The sequence below is a fragment of the Phaethon aethereus genome (genome assembly GCF_964289735.1).
Source record: "Phaethon aethereus genome assembly, chromosome: 1".
Taxonomy (NCBI): Eukaryota; Metazoa; Chordata; class Aves; order Phaethontiformes; family Phaethontidae; genus Phaethon; species Phaethon aethereus.
This window is the reverse complement of record NC_138575.1, coordinates 202612522-202631774: the sequence shown is the minus strand read 5'-3', so window position 1 is coordinate 202631774 and position 19253 is coordinate 202612522. Positions and strand designations below refer to the sequence as shown.

Here is a 19253-nt window from a genome sequence, read left to right as displayed (position 1 = left end):
ATAAATACGGCATATAAAGACAAGTGTTTATGTTTCATATAGTATATTTATAGCTGATAAAACTGATGAATGCCTTGGCAGTTACGAACCAGCTTTCACCCAAAAATACATGAGTAATGTAGTCAAAAGGTTAGTCAAAACTGGCTTTAAAGTTCCCAGTTAACAAAAATCTCTACTATCCCACAGTAAAGTTTTTCTAATGTATCATCTGTTTTGATTGAAATTGATTGAAATAGAGCCCAAACTTTGCATATAAAATTTAACATTTGTCTACTAGAAACAGTAGGAGTTTATCAATACATGACGTTATACCTCAGTGGCCTTGTAAGATTCAACGATTTCTCAGATGCTTCTAGTCTACTGCTCTGCAGCTGTCCGTGCAACAGGAGGCGAAGATAAAACTGGGCAATTGGAAAAAAAGGACTGTCCTTGTAACTACTAACTTCACATACCTGTAAATCATCTTCAGCCTGATACTGAAATCTGTTAAAAAGCAGACACTATATTTAATCAGATCCATTATAAGTCAAGATTTAACAGACTAACATGCACACGTCACATTACTACAGAAGTATCTCATCTCCAACAGCAAGAGTAACTCAAAAGTGAGAACCCATGAACACAGTCTGAAGAAACGACTGGCTGATGTGTTGCATTTTTGTTTAGTAATTACTTTGTATTTCAGGTGATTTGGCCTCACTAATGTAGAGGATTCTTAATGAAAGTAAAGCTCTCTCTAAAGAGGAAATCCTTATTGTGCTTTTTTCAAGGAGACATCAGGTTTATACCACCTCTGGAGATTAGCTTAAGTAGTAAATAGATGAGCCTAGTTGTGTGTTTTTTTAAAAGCTCATGACTTTTTGTTGCTCTAACACTCAAACATTGCAAAAGAAATGCACTGTACTTCTGCAAAGAGACTTTTCATCTAACTAAACTTATATTCTTTTTTCTCTAGTACAGCATACACACACAAGTTTATGTGGTGTTAAGTGATGACAGAGTAGATCTTATCTTTTACAAAAAGAAAGTCTGGGTTTGTGACAAGGCTTTAGAGAAAAGGTGAACCAATAACCACAAGTTTTTAAAAAGCCAGTCTGGCAACAATGGTGGATAGTAGGTCTTATCTTATTTGGCAACTAGTAGGTAGTTCTGATTATTATTAAAAGCAACTGGAGAGGCCTCCCCCAGAAGGAGACCTATTTTCTCTTCTTGTTATCCTTTATAAAAACAGCAGCCTGCTGGATAATGAATCTGAAAACACATGACACGTTCAGAACAAACATCTCTCAATCCTTTTACTAAGGGAGCATCTCTCAAGATTGAAAGGAGACCACTATTCATGCTCTTTCAACCATCCAGTAGCTACCAAGTCATCAGTTCCGACGCAATGATGATTCTGATGTCCGTGAGGCAAGCACCTATGTATGTGTTGCTGTAAGCCAACAAGCTACAATCACTTCAGAGAGGTCACTGAAGAGTCCCTGAATAGTAAAAACTACCAGTTAGAATGAAACTCTAACAGAGAAGTTCCCATTATCCAGCACTTGCATTGTTTGGTCCCCATTTACCCACTAGGTAAGATACAAAACACAGTAACTGCAAACGCTTACACCTTTGAAAGAGAGGCTACCACACCGTGTTGATTAAAGCTAGCCCAGAAAACAGTACTTGGAGCTGAATATTTCAGCACTGAGAAATGTTGAGTCACTGATAAAAAACAGAAAGGAGCTTGACTGAAAAAGTTGTAGATCTTCTTATGAAAATCAGTCCAGTCCAGAAGCATAGTTCACGTAACATCGAAACTCATTGGCTAAATTGCGAGAGTGTTTTGGAATAAACTTGCATATCTTCACACCAAGATGCTTTGCTGCCTGTTCCTCCATGATTGCACCTGCAGCAAAAACAATTAGTATTTGATGAGGAAAAACAGTAACAGAATGTTTGGGCTTTTTTAATAGCTCCTTCCCAAATGCGTACACATAGAGACAGCTTTTTTTTTACGGAAGCAAGGCTTAAAGCAGCTACACTGTCAGTTCTCTTTAACAACTGAATCTATTGAGAAATTTGAAATAAATCTGAAACAATGGAAGATGCTCCAAGGAAATCAATGTCTGAAAAGTTTCATAAAAACAGGTTGAGGGTAACATCAGTGCCCCTTTAATAGAAAACAGAAACATGAACTCAGTCTTCTTGCTAAATGCCAAAGAAATTACATGGTAGGGAGCCATGTGAAATGCAAACAGATTACATAGACTCTTCCACTTTAAATAAAGTGCGGTGCAATACAGCTACACACTGAGAAATCACCTCCTTGAGCAGTATTTCTTAAACTTTGTAAACTGAAGGACCACCTATCCATTTTAGGGAAAAAAATACTGAGAACTATCCTTGTGTGTGACTGGCATGTGCAATGAAACAAAGAAGCAGGCTCTCTATGGACATATATAATTTTAAGTTTTCTTTATTTTGCCTGCTTGGTTGACTTCACTCAAATTGTATGTATAGAGGTTTTTCATCCTTTGGCTTTTTGCAAAAGTTTCCTGGATGTCTTCAGATGTCTTGTAATAAGATTACAGTTTAAGAAACCCATCGCTTCTTAAACCAGCCAATGCATCTTCATAAAGAAGGACCTGCAAGTACAGTTGATAAGTTTTCCAGTTGCACTGTGCTTATCACTGTTTTTTAATTCCTCCTCCTGCATTTCAGTGCCTAAGATCTCTTTACTTGAATCACAGTGGCAAAATCCCCTTGTCATTCACATGACATTCATTTTATGTTTACCAGTAAAGACAGATAATAGGAAATATTATATAATACGAAAGTTGACTTTTTTTATTTTTCTTTTCCAGACACCACTAAAATCATCCCACTTTACGGAGCAAAGGCCATTCCAACCTATTTGTCATGCTTTCTACTTAGCTCACCTTAGATGCTAGGTAGTATGTGGCAGCTGAATTCCTTCAGCTACTGACATGTTTAGAAAATCACAAATACGTAAGGTTATTCAATAAGACATTAACAGTAAGTTGCACCTATGTTTGTCATACCCAGAATTCAATCACTGCAATTATAGAGAGTGGCCCCTTTATTTCTGGAACTTTGCAGGACGATCTTACAATTCTTCAAAAATTCAGTAAAACTCGTAATGCCATATGAAAAAAGTACTGACTTTAACTACTAAAAAACTTCAGTTTAAAATAAAAGTTGAACTAACGTATTCCAATAAAAAGCTTAAGATACATATTCCTTCTTGAATTAATGATTAATTAGTATTACTAAGTATTTTTCTCACTTGAGTAAGTTTCTTCTCTCGCCAGAGAGAGAGAAAAACATACTTAGTAGTGACCTAATATTTTTATTAATTATACCTGTGCAAAGCAGAATCTTTCCTTTTGTTAAGTATTTGATGGTCTCTGCAGTTTTTTGAAGACATTCCTCAGACAAATAAGGTGGATCTGCTATTACAATGTCAAAACTGTGTGGCAGGAGATTTTCAGGTAAGTTCAAAGGATGGTTGTAATCATAGAAGATAAATTCTTCTCCATACACAGAAAACCTTCTGTCATACTCCAGTATACACACTGAAAAATCTTTACCATCCTGTTCTTTCAGTTTCTGGTACACGCTTGGTGCACTAATGCATGCTATCCTGAAAAAGAGACAATAACTTGGAATATTAGTTTAAAAGGCAAACAACAACAAAAAACCCAGCCTACAGCAGTCCTCAGGGCTGCTTTGGGACAACATTTTAAGCATTAGTCCCAAAAATGTAAGCTATTCGTCCTCCATTTGAACCAATAATTACTTTAATAACAGAGTTTTAATTATTAAAGCCGTTACCTATTCAACCTCCATGCTGCACAAAGACCTCAAGCTTAACTACAGAGAAAATCTTGTTTCAGAACAGCAAAGAAATATATTTGAAAACTTAAAATTAAAAACGACTCCTTACAGAAATAGGAAGAAAACCAAGTTTTTCCATCTGTTCTACAGAAACATTGTATGAAAAAAGAATTACAAGTCACTAATATGCTCTGGAGCTCTTTGTATTTCTCAAAAAATAGAAAGATTCATAGTAAACTTTTACAAGGCGGAACCTACAACATTCAATGAAATGCTAAATGGTAAGATCAGTATGAACTACTAATTAAGTAACAGCAAAGCATTTCTGCAGTATCTCAGTTGAACAAAGATGAAGTGCAATGTATAATGAATTAAACTGCATGTTTGGTCTACATAGTAGAAATTAAATATTTACACACAAAAAAAGTTAAATTTACAATGTAATTATTAAAACCTACCTACCACCTTTTCCAGCTGCCACAACCACTTCATTAGCCAGGCATGATGCAGTTTCATCACTGTACCAAAACTGGCTCAGTTGCTGAAAAAGATAACGCACAACTACAAACAACATCAAATCTTCTGACTGCGCTGTGTACAGTTAAGTGTGGTGAGTCATATTTGAAGAAAAACAAAACCCATAGCAACTTCTCAGTTCATAAACGGTAAAGCTGGAGAGGTGACTGTTTTCCTGACAGCCTTTTTACTTCTGTAATCCAGCGACAAGCAGCAGGTAGCTTACACTGTCTGTTTCCTAAGTATTTACTGCAGAATCAGGAAAACCAAGTAATGCAAAATCACTGACAAGGTTAGTTCAAACCCAAAGTGCAGGTGCACAATACTTATGTGCTTGTAAGTTGAGTTACTTTGGCAGAAGAGGAAAAAGAAACTTGAAAAGTGACAGTACAGAAGGAAATAAATGATAAAAGTACTAAACCAGAAATGATCAGAAAAAAGGAAGAGTAAAAAAAAAAGACAACCCAGAGACAAATAAAAAATCAGTCTGTTAGAAGACGTAACGCAAGGCAGCCATCCACAAAACTAAAAAAATAAACCAGAAAGAAATACAATGTGAAAGGAAAGATCACTACATCTTGCTACACTGTTTGTCTCAAACTCGGGAAAGAATATTCACTACCTTCACACGCCAGGCTGGACTTAAAATTTCCAGAAGGGACAGATGCTTCTGTTGGCAGCTTTATTCCCTCTCCTCAGGTAATTTCAGTTTTTACCCCCCCACACATGGAGAACAGAAAACTATGCGCAGATTTAATATTAAAGCAAATATTCCTACAGTGTTACTATCCATGAATAGTTTGATTTTGGCACTCTAGGAACATCTCGAGTGTTCCCCTTTTTAATTTAATTTCATTATCCATCCACAAAAGTAATCCATTAAAGGATATTCCTCTAACTATGCTTCATTCACACAAGTTTAGTTTCTTACCCAGTCTTCTTCTATTGAGCCAACGGAATATTGATTAAACCCCTGGGAGGTCTTCATGCCCTCTCTCTGCTGCTGTTCCAAATAGAACTCCTGGAGGGCAGCCAACGCATGGGATGAAAGCTGGGGAATGTCATCATCATCATCATCCATTTTTCTAGACGTCAACCAGAGGAAAAAAAATTTAATTAAATTAACCCTTTGCAATGGTGAATACTTTTAATAACGGCATACTCTGCTGAGGTAAAATAACCTCCACTGACACTGCAGACTTAGTCTAACAGCTAACTAGGAAAATCTCCTAACAAGGGACAACACATTCCCTGTACTTAGGAGCTCTTACACCAGTGAGAGGCAGACTGGAAATAACGTATCTCCAGAGAGAATTCAGGAACAGCAGAAACACTGTTCCCTTTCTATACAACACAGATTTGGCTTGTATTCTTACGGGGAAGTTATCATTACAGTTCTTGATTTCCTGAATCCATACAACCTTTTTGTATCGGCTTGCAGAAAAAAAAATTGGCAAATCCTATAGAAATTATTCCCTTCCCTCCTAGAAATAATGATAGCTACTGGTCATTCCTTTCCATCTTCAAGTCACACAATTCTGACTCAAAATGAAGTAAACTAGTATTCTAGGATCAGCATCACCTGGCTTTAACTTCCATGCCTTGAAAAGATTCCTCCGAATGCCAGAAACCTTCTACAAACAAAAGCAGGCAAGAACCTCAAGAAGATGTTTTTCTAAGATAACACTATTCGACTGAAAATTTGTGTATTTTGTGCGTAACACCACAGACGTAACTCGTCTCAAAAAGACACGGTATATATATACTAAGGAGAAAGTACAGCCATTTTCAGAAAACTCTTGAACTGCGTAACGCTGCACAGTGTCACTGAACCCTGCTCACCCCACGCAGCTAAGCAGCATCTGCCCAGAGGGAAAGCCGAGGCGTTGGTGCCACCTCGTGGAACGAAGGTGACGAAAACAGGAACCCAACACCTGAAAAATACTGGAGAAAACTGCAAAAAGTCTTCTCTCAAGAAACCCATTTTCTCTGTGTCTGATCTAAAAACGCGTACACAAGCAATGACTTCAACAGAACTTCAAAACGGGCATATGCCTGCCTTTGCGAAGAAATCACCGAGAGAACCGCGAGCCATCTGAACTGCGTGCAACTTCAAAAGCTAAGTATAATTTGATGTATAACTGCTCACGGTTTTTCTTCTCTGTATTCTCTCCATTACAACAAGAACTCTAGAAACTGTGGTCCCCTTCCATCCTTCACTCCATGCTGCTTGCCCCTGCGAAGCTTTCAAGACATTTCCTAACACTCAGCTTCTCCCTACTTGCTGGAAAAATTGTACCATTGAACTGCCGCTGTGAGATAACTCATCAATATTCACTAAAATACTTACTCTGCCATTCCGCTGACACGGTATGCACCTATATGAGATAAGAGTAAAGCTCTTGGCTTTTCGAAGGTATCGTTCATTGACTTGCTAGCTTCTCGGGCCAGGCTGGCCAAACAGGGAATTGTTCAGAGCCACCTATGCCTTTAGCCTCATGCAAGAAGAGAATTCTGGAGTCAAGCTACCTAGTAAAAACAAAATGGCTAATTTTGTCTCTAGTTTTTTGTTGAATAAAACATAAATGCTTTTAAATTATTTATATTAATAAATTATGTATTATTTAAAATATTTACTATAGAAATGACTGCAAGTTCACACAGATAATATAGTTTCTAGCACCAATGCTCTAACAATACACAACGCTACAATCCATTTTAGGCCCTATACAAGAATTGTTTTGCTAGGACAGATGTTAGAAGTTTAAAATCACTCCTCATCTGACAACTTTCTTTTTTATTAACTGCATCATACCTGTAGTAATCTGGTTTGCTATTATCCCCTAGGCAAGGACACAGCTATGCTTTGACACTAAGAAACTGAAACAGATGCAAACTTGCAGTTCTTAAGTCAAAAGTTTAAATTTTGATGTTATGTTCTGTGAGCTGATACAGGCATTTGCAAGGACTAAAATCCATGCCTGTGAAACGAAACCCTCACAGATAAAATTGCTGATTGTTTCAGTAGATAAAAAGACATACAGCCATGGACATCTTTTTTCTGTAAGTATTTTTTTAGTTGATTTTTAAATAGTCTTCCTTTCCGTTTGTAAATTAAAGCCTTAGGAACCAAGCAGTAATTAAGTGTGAGGTTGCAAGGAGAGGTCACACAGAACATATGGTAGAAACATTATGTACATCTATTAAGAAAACCTTCAAAATATTTTTCTGAACATACATATATTGTCTACATATACTGACTTAGGTCATCAGCATTAAGACATTTACATGCTCAAGAACTACATCAGAAAACTATTAAAGTAAGTGAGTTTACGTGAACAAGACTTGTAAATTCCTTTGGCTTCAAGGGAGTAGAAAGTTCTACTGTTTGAAAGCCCCTCTATACCCCTCCCAGAAAGCTCACTGCTCTCAAGTCCCGATACAACCCTGAAAGTTTTGGGGGAGGATGGGAGGAAGCAGGGAAATCCACGGTGCCTCTAGTACTTAGGGAACCTTTAAACTCTATTAACTCCCAAGGGCCCTGAGCCTTCAGCTGGCCCATCCATGCTTGCCCCAGGTCCTGGGTCCCTCCAGGCAGCCTGCGCTTTGCCCTCATGCAGATTGTTTACGAGATCCACCTGGGGGGACGGGATGCTTTTTAGGAACGCCTTGTGATTCAGAGCGTTCGTAACATACAGTGCTGATACAGCCATATCACCCACATTAAACCCTTGTATTAATGGGAATACAAGGTTTAGAACTAGCAACGTGGCAATCTACTATTAGTTCTTAAGTGTTGCATTTGCACCTAATTAAAAAGCAAAACAATAAAGAAATCAGATTTCCAATAACAGCTCAAGAACACTACATACACAGTTTGGGAAAAATACAACTCCAACCAGGCAGGGTGCTGTTCATGAGGTAAAATGACAAATTTGAATGCTACTGGCCTCTAAAGGGCCAGATCTACCCATATAACGTGAAAAAAGGGAGGTGACTACAACTACACCACATGGCCTACAGCTCACGCAGTGCAGCAGGTAGGATGAAGGGGGTGGAGGTGCCTGCAGACTCCTTAGTCCCTTCCCCTCTGCACAGCTCACTCTCTAATAGCTGATGAACTGTTCAGGTAAATCTCATCACTACAGATTGAAAGCTCTTCAAGGAAAACAAAGAATAAATGAACAGAGAGAATACCAAGTTGTACTTGGTACAACAAGCAGCACAGGAGACTCCAAGGCCTTGTCTACACAAGAATACCATACCTATGATGGTGACTGGTAAGAAGTTTTATTTTATGAATAACTACCTCTTTGTGCTGTGAACATGGCTACCAGCTTCACATGATGCTATCCAGAGGGCAGTGGTCAATGGCTCAATGCCCAGATGGAGATCGGTGACGAGTGGTATCCCTCAGGGACCAGCACTCTTTAGTATCTTCATCAATGACATAGTGGGATCGAGTGCACCCTCAGCAAGTTTGCAGATGACACCAAGCTGAGTAGTGCAGTTGACATGCCTGAGGGATGAGATGCCATCCAGAGGGACCTGGACAAGCTTGAGGAATGGGCCCGTGTGAATCTCCTGAGGTTCAACAAGGCCAAGTGCAGGTTCCTGCACCTGGGTCAGGGCAACCCCCGCTATCAGTACAGGCTGGGGGATGAAGGGATTGAGAGCAGCCCTGCCAAGAACGACTTGGGGATACTGGTGGATGAAAAGTTGGACAGGAGCTGGCAATGTGTGCTTGCAGCCCAGAAGGCCAACTCTGGAGAATTACTTCATAAAATGAGGTCTGGAAGCCAAGTGGCTACTTGAAGGAGAAGGAAAGTACAATGTATTCTAGCCCAATTCTCACCGTTTTTAGTTAGCGCAGACAGGGAGAGCAGCCGGGACTCCGAACAGCTGTTATCCTCCTAGCTGCGAAGGTAGGACCGTTTCTGAAAAAGTTCCTTTTTTCCTGTTCTCTCTCGTATTTAATTCCTTTGAGCGCCCACTGCTCGGAGTACCTAACCCCGCGGCCCCCTGCTGTGAGGGGTCCGCCTAGAAAGCACGCTCCGCGGCGGCGAGCCCGCGGCCTCCCTCCTGCCCTCGCCGGGCTGCCACCCACCCCAGAGCGGCGGGGGGCAGCGAGCAGCCGGTCAGCAGGAGGCTCTCCGCTGCCTCAGCGCTGCTGGGCGGGGGGGGGGGGTGTTAACCCTCCCGCCCCTGGGCTCAGCAGCCCCCTCCCAGCTGGGAGCGGCGCGCCCCCGCTGCAGGGGCCGCGCCCCCCGCGTCTCCCCCAGCTCGGGTCACTAAAGGCCGCCCCACTGAGAGGGGTCCCCCGGTCAGCAATCGTCCCTCGCGCACAGCAGGCGCGGCCTCTCTGCGGCGAGAGACCCGGGCCGGGGGCAGAGCAGGCCTCGGCCCCGCCGCCCAGGGAGAGGGGAGCACCGGCCGACCTCACGGCGGCGAAACGCGGGCGGCCGGCCGGCCACGCGGCCGTCGCCACCGCACCGCGCGCGCGCGCGCGCCTCCTCGCTCCACTCACCGGTCAGATCCCTCCGCGCACGCGGACCTCGCCCACCCCGACCCAGCGCCGCGCGCAGCGGTGAGGACCAAGGCGCGCGCGCCCCCTGCCGGGGACCTCGGCCGGGCCGGGCTGGGCGGGGCGGCGACCGTAGCAGCTGCTCCCCCATTGGCTGGAGTGGCCGCCCCTGGCGCCACGGCCGCGTGCGGGGCGAGGCCAGGCACTGCCCCCCCCCCACCTCCCCCCACACCCCGGGTCGCCAGCGCCCGGGCTGTGGCGGCGGATTGCGGGGCGCCTGCGCCTGCCCCTGCAGCCGTACCCTCGCCCTGCCCCTCGCGTCCCGCCCGGCCACCCTCACGCTCTGGCGGGTGTCCGCCGGCGCGGCGGTGTGGTCCGAGCCGGGGCCGGAGGCGCCTGGCCCGGGGCGCAGCCGCCTGAGGGGGCTGCCGGGGCGCGGCTCCGCTGGCAGCCGGAGGGAAGCCTTCGTTTCGCTGTGCCCGTCGCCACTGCGGTGCTTCGGGTGGCTTTAAAGCGATCTGCAGAAAGGTTTCCAACTTAGATACGAGCTTCATAAAAAGACAGGGCCTATGCAGAGAGCCACCGCCATGAGCCGCCTCAGCGCTGCCGCCCAGCGTAGGCTCCTCACGGCCCGTAGCGCGGCTGCCGCCCGCGCCGGCTCCCGCGTCCTTCCGTCCCCTCCTTCCGCGGGGTCAGGCCCGGGGGAAACGCGCGTGGCTTGAAGTAGTTACTTCCGCAGACAGAGAAATCATGGGTAGGATCTACCTCAAGTTTGACATCCACAGGTAGCCGGTCATGCTAGACTTTGAAATCGCGGCTGCATCTCGAGTTCGATGCCAAGCGTTCAAAAGCCACAAGCTTCTGACTGCACTACCAGCCCACCTCCTCAAACTGTTTTTCTTGATCCAGCGCTCCTGTCCAGTCTTTCCATTTGAATTAAACATTATCAAGTTGGAACAAGCTCCCTTTCTTGCATACAAAGAGAAGCTGCTGCTTAGATAGTTTCAAAAGATAGCAAGTTTTGAAGTACTTTCCTTGTTTCAATTAATTCCCTGTATCTTTCCCTTTGGCCATAAAAACTTACCTCCCTGCTTGTCTGGCACTTGTCATCTCATATTGCCCCAAAACAAAAACTTAAGAACTTCCTCACCACTGGTTTGTATCATTCCTTCTTTATAAAGTCTGGTACTTTGCAAAAAGTATTTCCATAACATTGTCTTTCTATTGTTCAGTGACTCCCCTATAAACCAACTCATAGAAGGTTGCCCATCGGATTATTTAAAATTAACCCAACAGCAGACTCCCATTCTCCAGAGCTAGCTGTTCCGATCAGCAATGAGTTGAATAAGAAACTGCTATTTTACCTACAAACTCTTGAACCTTTATCTGCTGCAACGCTTCACTGTGGCTGAACAGAAAGTCCCGGGCTCAGCACTGGGCACCTACAAGTAGAGCAGAACTATTTCCTTGGAAGACAGAAATACTAAATTCTGATAAAATATTTTTGCATCGCAGCTTATGTAGGCAGCAGAATATCAATTTTTCTTGCCACCGCTGGATGTGGGGATAGGCTGATTTTTTCCCTCAGATCCCCATACTTTTTACCTCTCTCTGTCTTCCATTTAGGAACCAGCCTTTGCATGACAGTAGAGAACTGTGGGCGTTTCCATTTGGTTTTAAAAGACTTCCAAGTAGTCTGGATCTGGCATTCAGTGCATTACCCCTTGTCTTTGAAAGGTCTTGCCAAAAAAGGTCTTCATCCTGGCATAGAAGATTGTCCTATGTGGAGTGCACCCACATCCATTTGTGTTACTACCACTGCTGTAATTTAAAACAAACCAACCAACAAACCCCTTTTCCCCACATTGCTGCAAAGTGATAGTTATCTGGCAGCTGCATAATATTACTGAGTGCAGTAAGAAATCTGGTTCAGATTCTACAAAGAAGTGTCACGTAAGTAATTTTCCTATTTCATGCATGTTTGTAAACCGTTTTACATGAAAATATGTTCTGCACAGGGCTGATCTGTGATGATGATACTCTCCCATCGAGATTTCCCAGAGTAACAGTCCCGCCCCTCACCAAGAGGGTCACTGAGGTCATGTAAGGGCACATGGTGGTGCAGGGGCTTGGTGGCATGGGCAGGGCGACATTATGTAGGTTAGGATATCGGATACTACTTGGCAGCAAACAGGCAGCTCAAGACCTTGCCTGAATCTGTGTTACAAGATGGTTCTAGAAGGAAGGCTCAGAAGGAGCTCGAGTGACCCTGGAGGAAGCAAAAGAGGGTATAGCTTGCAATGCAATTTCTTTGGGATGCAAGGACAAACGAACCAGCAATATGGGAACACCTGTAAAGTGCACCTTGCGAGAAATTTCTTATTAATAATTAGGTTTTATTGTTTCCTCATCTTTTTTGCAGAAAGGTATTTCTAGTTAAGCTATCTCCCCTGTCCTTTCACCGACAGACCCATGTCGCACAGCAGTGACACCGGTGTTGCTGGGACAAACCTGACGACATAGACCACTGCTGCTTACTGACACATTTACTAGTACTCTTGTGTCAGACTAGATCAAGGAACAGAACATGAAACAGAGTTTTCAAAAGCACAGGTCTACCCTGGAAACTAATAGCAACTTGTTACTCGTAAGCCTTTCATATTTTGGTGTTCAAGTTTTTATTTTATAGTCTGTTGTACTTTCTTTACTACTGAAAGTATTTTTCATTCCTCTTGCTGTAGCACAAGCCATAGCCATATGAAAAAGCATAATCAGTTTTAACTAATATGAAAATAGATTGTTAAATTCCAGTTGTAGAATCTCTGCTGTTGCCATTAAGTCTCAAAAATTTAATAGCTTTTTACCCCCCAAACCTCAACATTTTTAGGGCTGGCAAACCAACTGCACATCCATTTGGAAGGCAGCCAAGCACACAACGTTTTACAACCATACAAGGATTATTTCTAGTTGATGTCAACATAATCCTACTTCTGAAGATGGAAAATAATAGAAGTGGAAATATTCTACTTGCAGAACCACCTGCAATATCTCATGTTTGTAAGAGCAGCTTACTGCGCTTTTTCGTTCAATACCAAGCTGTTCTCCTACAAATGCAGGATAAAACGTACATTAGAGCCCCGTGGAGTAGCTCTGCGGGCATCACAGCTTCCCAAGAGCTTGGGTCACACGGTGGGACAGACTATCAGTCAACCTCTTAAAAGCTTGCAGTCGCTCTCTGAATTCAAGTACAGTTCTAAGTGTTCATCCTCGAAACAGTTTATGGACTCTCAACTCCAGGGGAGATGCAAATCTTCTTAGAAGCATGACAGTGATATATGATCACAGGGACTTTTCTGTTTTGCCAGGCTTTGTGGATCCCTTGGAAGTAATTCAGGGACCCCAAAGAGGGCTACGGTCTTCAGACTGAAAAACATTCTACCTAGTAGAATGTAAGTAACCACTAGTCACTTAATACCACCTAGTGGTATTGACATTTTAAATGGATTTTAAAAATAATTAACATGCCCCCCAACCTGAAACAGAATTACCAGTATCTACACCTTCATACATTTTAATATTCCCATTGATTTTACTATCCCATATTGCCCCCAGTTTATACTGTTCTCTCAAAAAGTGCCCCAAGATACATGCTAACATACAAACTTGATGAAATTTGTTAGCCAGAGCCTTCTCATGGTTGTTTTTGCTTTCCCCCCCCACAAAGAGGTAATCACTCTGCCATCACAAGAAGCAGGAAGGAAAATATATAAAATATATTTAGCAAAACCAGTAAAATTAAAGTGGAACAGAAAATGCAGTCAAGTAGCAAACATTATGTACAGCAGCAGATTTTACAGTTTTTCCCTACACATACCTCTGCACTTATCACACACACACTTTTTAAGGAGAAGGAAGAAAATAGAAATAAGCTAGTGTTGAGAAAGAAAACATTTTTTTTTCCTGGACAGTAAATGGGGTTTATCACTGTTTTCTGCTTTTGAAACTCCAATTCAGACTATATATACCTGTAGGAAAAGTAAGAGGACACTGTTTTCTCAGTCCCTAGAGTAAAATTACACTGTCCTCCTTTTATAGACTATATTGGTATCTTAAATAGTTACACTCACAGGATCTAGACATTATCTGGCCATCTTAAGGGATGTAGGTAACAAACATTTTAACCAAGATACAAAACAGGTATCCGATTTTTCCAGCTTTCCTGAGGCTGAGTGAATTGTTTAAATACATGTGCGCTTATCAAAATCCATGTTACAGTACATTTTTAACAGTAGTTTGTTAAGAAATCATGAAAGTGCATAACAGCCTAAAAGCAGGCAAAAAGTACTTCAGAACAGTCTTTCCTTAAAGCGGCAGAAGAATGCAAGCCTTCCCCAAAGCAGTGTCGATCTTGTGTGAGGACATCAGTGATCTTCCTAAAGACTGCACAGTGTGGTGGTGGGGTTTTGGCTTTGGGTTTTGGTGTTTGGGGTCTTTTTTTCTGTGGTTTTTTTTTTTTCCTTTTCTGAGTTAACAATCATTTGAATGAACAAAAGACCATTAGAAGTATGGGCACAGTTCTAAAATTAAAGCAAACGTCCTGACAACTTAAGCCAAGTTATGAATGAGGCTTTCAAATCAATACATGTGTCTAGTAATGACTTTCATTCAGTAAACACCAAAACACAGAGACTGGAAGCAGTTTGAATATGCCACAAACCTAAACTGCATCATCCAAAACAGTAAGTTAAAGCAAATCAACCTTTGCAACCACAACCAGTAGGCCAGACACAGAGGGGAAGAAAAAGGGAAGTACACAACACCCAAAGCTCTGCCTTACTCTAACTTGCAAAGGCAACAGAAAAATCAAATCCGGTAACATCTGATAGATGTTAAGGGGAAAACATGAGATTCGAATGTTCCATGAGATTCAAATATAGATGGGAGAAAAACTAGTAATGTGTTATCTATCAGTCACAGCAGGTAACTTCAGTGTTCTTCGAGATATACATTTGTCTGGAATGTTTCCCAAAATAAAGATTTTATTATATAATTAACAAAACTCACACCGATAGTATTGCATTTCATACAATTCCAAAATAGCATTTTCTCTTTTCCCCAAAAAATGTGTTGATGAAATGGCAGGCTGTTATTAATCCTTGTCAGGATAACAGAGGTTATGAAGTTATGGGATAACACTTGTATTATGGTTTTCTTCTTACAGATTAGCTTGATTTGTTTTTTTCTCCACAAAGTTGCAAACTTTTTACTTTCTTCTCCTCTTCCAGTTCATGTATGACCTCCTCCTCAGTTGACCCACCAGACAAATTCCACTTGGAAGGCTGAGCTTTCCTACCTTTCTAATACATGGCAAATCAGTAAAGGAAAAAACCGCACCACCAACTCCACCACTCATGACTGAAGCAAATGTAAGTTTCATAAAGGCAAAATTGATGGGTTTTGTGTACACTTACACAAACAAGTGTGAATAAAGGCTTCGTACCCAAATCATTCAAGTTTATTCCAGACCTCATATTTAAGGTAAAGCAGAATAGTTCCATTTTCTACATGAAAGGCTCTTGGATACGCTGCTGCTGATAATCTTACCAGCTGCTTTCAGAGATTTCCTCAAAATTACCTTAAATGTTTCTGTCCTTCACCAAAATGTTCACTGAACTAAACCAAGCCAATATAAATATATAACTGCAATAATTTTACTTCAGAAACCAGTAAAATTCTAGTGATATATACAGCCAAGGTATATAGCAAGCTGTCACCACCATAGTTGTTGCGTAGTTTTACTTTCAGGATTTGTAAAGCTCCCTCTCCTGCTTTTTTTTAAAGATGTGAGTGCATGAAAGTAAGAGGGGAACAATAGAAAATAGCTGCAGTTTATCCAAATGTAGTTGTATTATAGCACATTAGGAGCTGCTGCCTGTAACTGAATTTTTCTGATATACATGAAGTAACATACTGTTGGATGTCACTTACATGGGAACAGATTACAAGCTTGGAGAACATTTCCGTGCCAGATATCAACAGAAACTGTTTAGATTAAATCTACACACACACACACACACACACACAAAAATTCAAGACCCAGAAATCAGTATTCCTTCTGGATAGACAAACACCACCAATAACAGTGACCTCAAAAGTCACCATAAAACTTTTTTTTGGAGGATGGGGGAAAAGATTAATTTGATTATATATTCACAGCCACTTCTGGTAACTGCAGTCCAGCGTGAGATACTCCTGTCGCACACTTAATCATACTTTTTTTCTGTTGATGGACAAACTCATGCTTTCAGTGCCGATGTAAATTAAAGTTACCCCATCAACTTTAACTGAATTACTGTGCATTCACAGCAGTCAAAGAGCACAACGTGTAGCCTGAGGTTTCATGACATTCCTATTTTTGCTACTACCGTAAGAAGGTATAACAAATGCTATTTCAGGGATTCAACACAGGTGAGATTTTAGAAAAATATTAAACAAGAATACACACAAATCACACACGGCCAAAACAAAATAATAAAAGTCTTTAGTGGAAAACAATTTTATCCTCCTCCTGCTTATGGATCTTAAAAATACACAAAGCATTAATTTCAAAATTGAAAATGCAGTTGTGATAAGGCTTGATTACACAGCCATTTCCCAAGTCTTATTGCAACAAATTGTGAAATATTTCTATGCAACTTCGTATCTTCAACTGTACAGGTGAAACAATACTTGAAATCAACTAGCACTTCAATCCCTGCGTTTTTAATATATAAACACAACATAGTACTGAATTATACATTTAAAATATTTACACACTTGACCAACAGCAGTACTAGCATTTATTGCCTTAAAACTGCATGTTCACTGCATGGAGGTTCCTTATTTTGCACAAAGGGAACAAATAAAAGAGGATAGTATTTGTTTCCTAATTATAAACTCTAGAACAGTTCAATGGGAGATTGAAATGTGCTAGGGAATGCTATTAGAATGGATTTTATCAATTTCAAGTATCAAGCTGTTAAGAGATTAGAAAACCACAGGGGTAGCATCTTTCCCTTAAGGTTGGAAGAGTCTTCCAAATCTTTTATAAGAATGGCTTAAAAGGACAGGAAAAGCAGGATAGAGAAAAGGAAGAAATGGAAAGGCAGAATCTACTTTAATTCACTGAGGAGAACGGAAAGCCAGGGATATCGTATTTCTCAGTTGCTAGGGCCCCAAGAAATCTTGAATTGAAAAAAGGGCTTTTTAAGTCCACCAAGAGCTTAAGGCTCTAGAGCAAATCACACTTTGTGATTTGCTTCATGATTAGTGCTAGAAAGCATTAATCTCATTTACTGCAAAGAGGGCACAATCTACTGATATTAAAAGCAAATTTATGGGGGCTGAGGCTGGCTCTTTAGATTTTCATTGTTATCATTAGGCTTTGGTTATACTGAGTCACTGGAACAGATGTGGGAGAAATGAGTGGTGTTTGTTCCTTGCAGAAAAGTGTAAAAAACCAAAACCAAACCAAACAAGAATCCCTACACTGCAAGTGGCACTTGTCACAAGTAGAGGCACCAAAGCCTGAATAACCAACAACTGTCCTCTCACTATGCAGACCAGAACCGAGGCACACTGGTGGGGCATCTTATCTTATTTAAGAAGCTGCCACCATTTTAACTGGCCGTAATTGAAATAACTACAACTTACAGCAAGCATTACTGTACTGCAATAGACCAGTCTTGGGGAATACTGCACCACTGCTGCCTCTACTGGGCTTTATAATTACGAAAATCTTCTGCTTTCATTACAGTAAATCTTACACCTCACAAAACTAAAATTAAAATATTTAATATTTACATAGCATCTCAGATCCTCAATGCATTTTATAGGCATCAGCTAATCCTCACAACATCCCTGTGAGGTAGGTAGGTATTATCACCATTTTAACAACGACACAGTTCTAGTGACTTGCCAATGGCCACAGAGGATCCAGTGGAAAAACTGGTACAAAATTAGAGGAGCCTGGCTCCTACTCCTGCGCTTATATTCATCAAGCTACTTCCATAAAAAACACCCCTTCTTATGTAATTATTTAACCAAAACTGAAATTACTTGAAGTGTTTTAAAAGAGAAATGCTGCAGTTTGTATTTTTGAATAGTTTTACAGATCACAAATTAGAATTTGCTTTTAAAGAATTAGATTTTAAATGGACAACTGACTGCTCTAAGCAAGCTTATTTTCTAGAACTACATGGCTTAGATATAAAGGGATTTACCCAGGTAAACACTGGGGCTTTAGTCAGTGCTATGCACTATCAAAGAGATGACTCTGATTCAAACCCCTCTCTTTCAACTAGTAGGATTTGGACACGCTGAGAAAACAAGTTTCTCCTTCCTGAGGAAAACGGTGAGCCCTTTGTCACTAAACAGTGAAACACAAACCTCTGGGCAATAAGTAGCAGATTCCGGCGGTAAAGATAATTAAGGCATAAATGCACATGAAAGTGGAAGTTTCATGTAGTAGTAGTCCACTTCTCCCTGTCCATGCATATCTGTGCTTTCACGAAGGTCTTGGATTTCATGACCCAACTAGATGGTCATGCCTGCCAGCATCAAAAATTACAGGTTGAACAAGAAAATTATTATGCCAGCATTAGAACTAGCTCTTACAATGGGGAAGGAGCTGGCAAAATGGGAAAGAATTGATTTCTAGTCTCAGAATGAAAACACTGGAGGAATAATCTGGTTTAGCAAAAAAAGTCTAGACAAGTATATTTGTTACAGTTATATCATGCAGCATTTATAATTCAGTTTGAGTTGCCTTTTTTCCCCTTCAAAAAACAGGTGCATTTTTAGAACCATTATTCACTTTGCACAGTGAATGGAAAATCAATGCAGTGATGCTATAAAAATTTCAGAACACTTACATGGAGCCAACTCTCAATGTTCACTAAAAATGGTCTATAAGTCTTTGCTATGGACTTGAATGAACTTTTGCATCTAGATTTACAGCAACTGGATGTGTAGAGGATCACTGAAGGATTTTTTTTTTTCTTTTTAGGTGAGGGGGGAGGAGGGATATAGAAGCCAAATAGTTTAGGTAAAAGCAGCCACCTAGCCAGCAGGAGTATGAATTAATAAAACTTATTCCCAGAACCTTTTGCAACAATTTCACAGACGTCACTAAGCAGAGACATCTTAGCATTTGCTCCAAAAGAAACAAAATTACGTGGAAAGACCCCTGTTGAATATACAAGAATGGAAGGAGAATTAAGAAAGAAACAAGAAAGGAAGAATGTTGTCTGGCATAACATCAAGCAGGAAAACTACAAAAAACCTTACTAGGACAGTTTTCCTTTAACATATAATACTAATTTTAAATTAA

At 41.1% G+C, this 19253-nt stretch overlaps 1 protein-coding gene across 1 annotated transcript; it reads right to left on the bottom strand.

Moving 5' to 3' along the window:
• Positions 1 to 1763: 1763 nt before the first annotated feature.
• Positions 1764 to 5493, bottom strand: EEF1AKMT1 (EEF1A lysine methyltransferase 1; the record flags this gene model as incomplete). The annotated part of the gene is made up of 4 exons (XM_082002832.1): positions 5291 to 5493; positions 4302 to 4384; positions 3369 to 3649; positions 1764 to 1891 (listed from the first exon to the last, which is right to left on the bottom strand). Exons 1-4 carry the CDS (start codon positions 5438 to 5440, stop codon positions 1764 to 1766), a joined length of 642 nt encoding a protein of 213 aa, XP_081858958.1. The 5' UTR covers positions 5441 to 5493.
• Positions 5494 to 19253: the final 13760 nt, after the last annotated feature.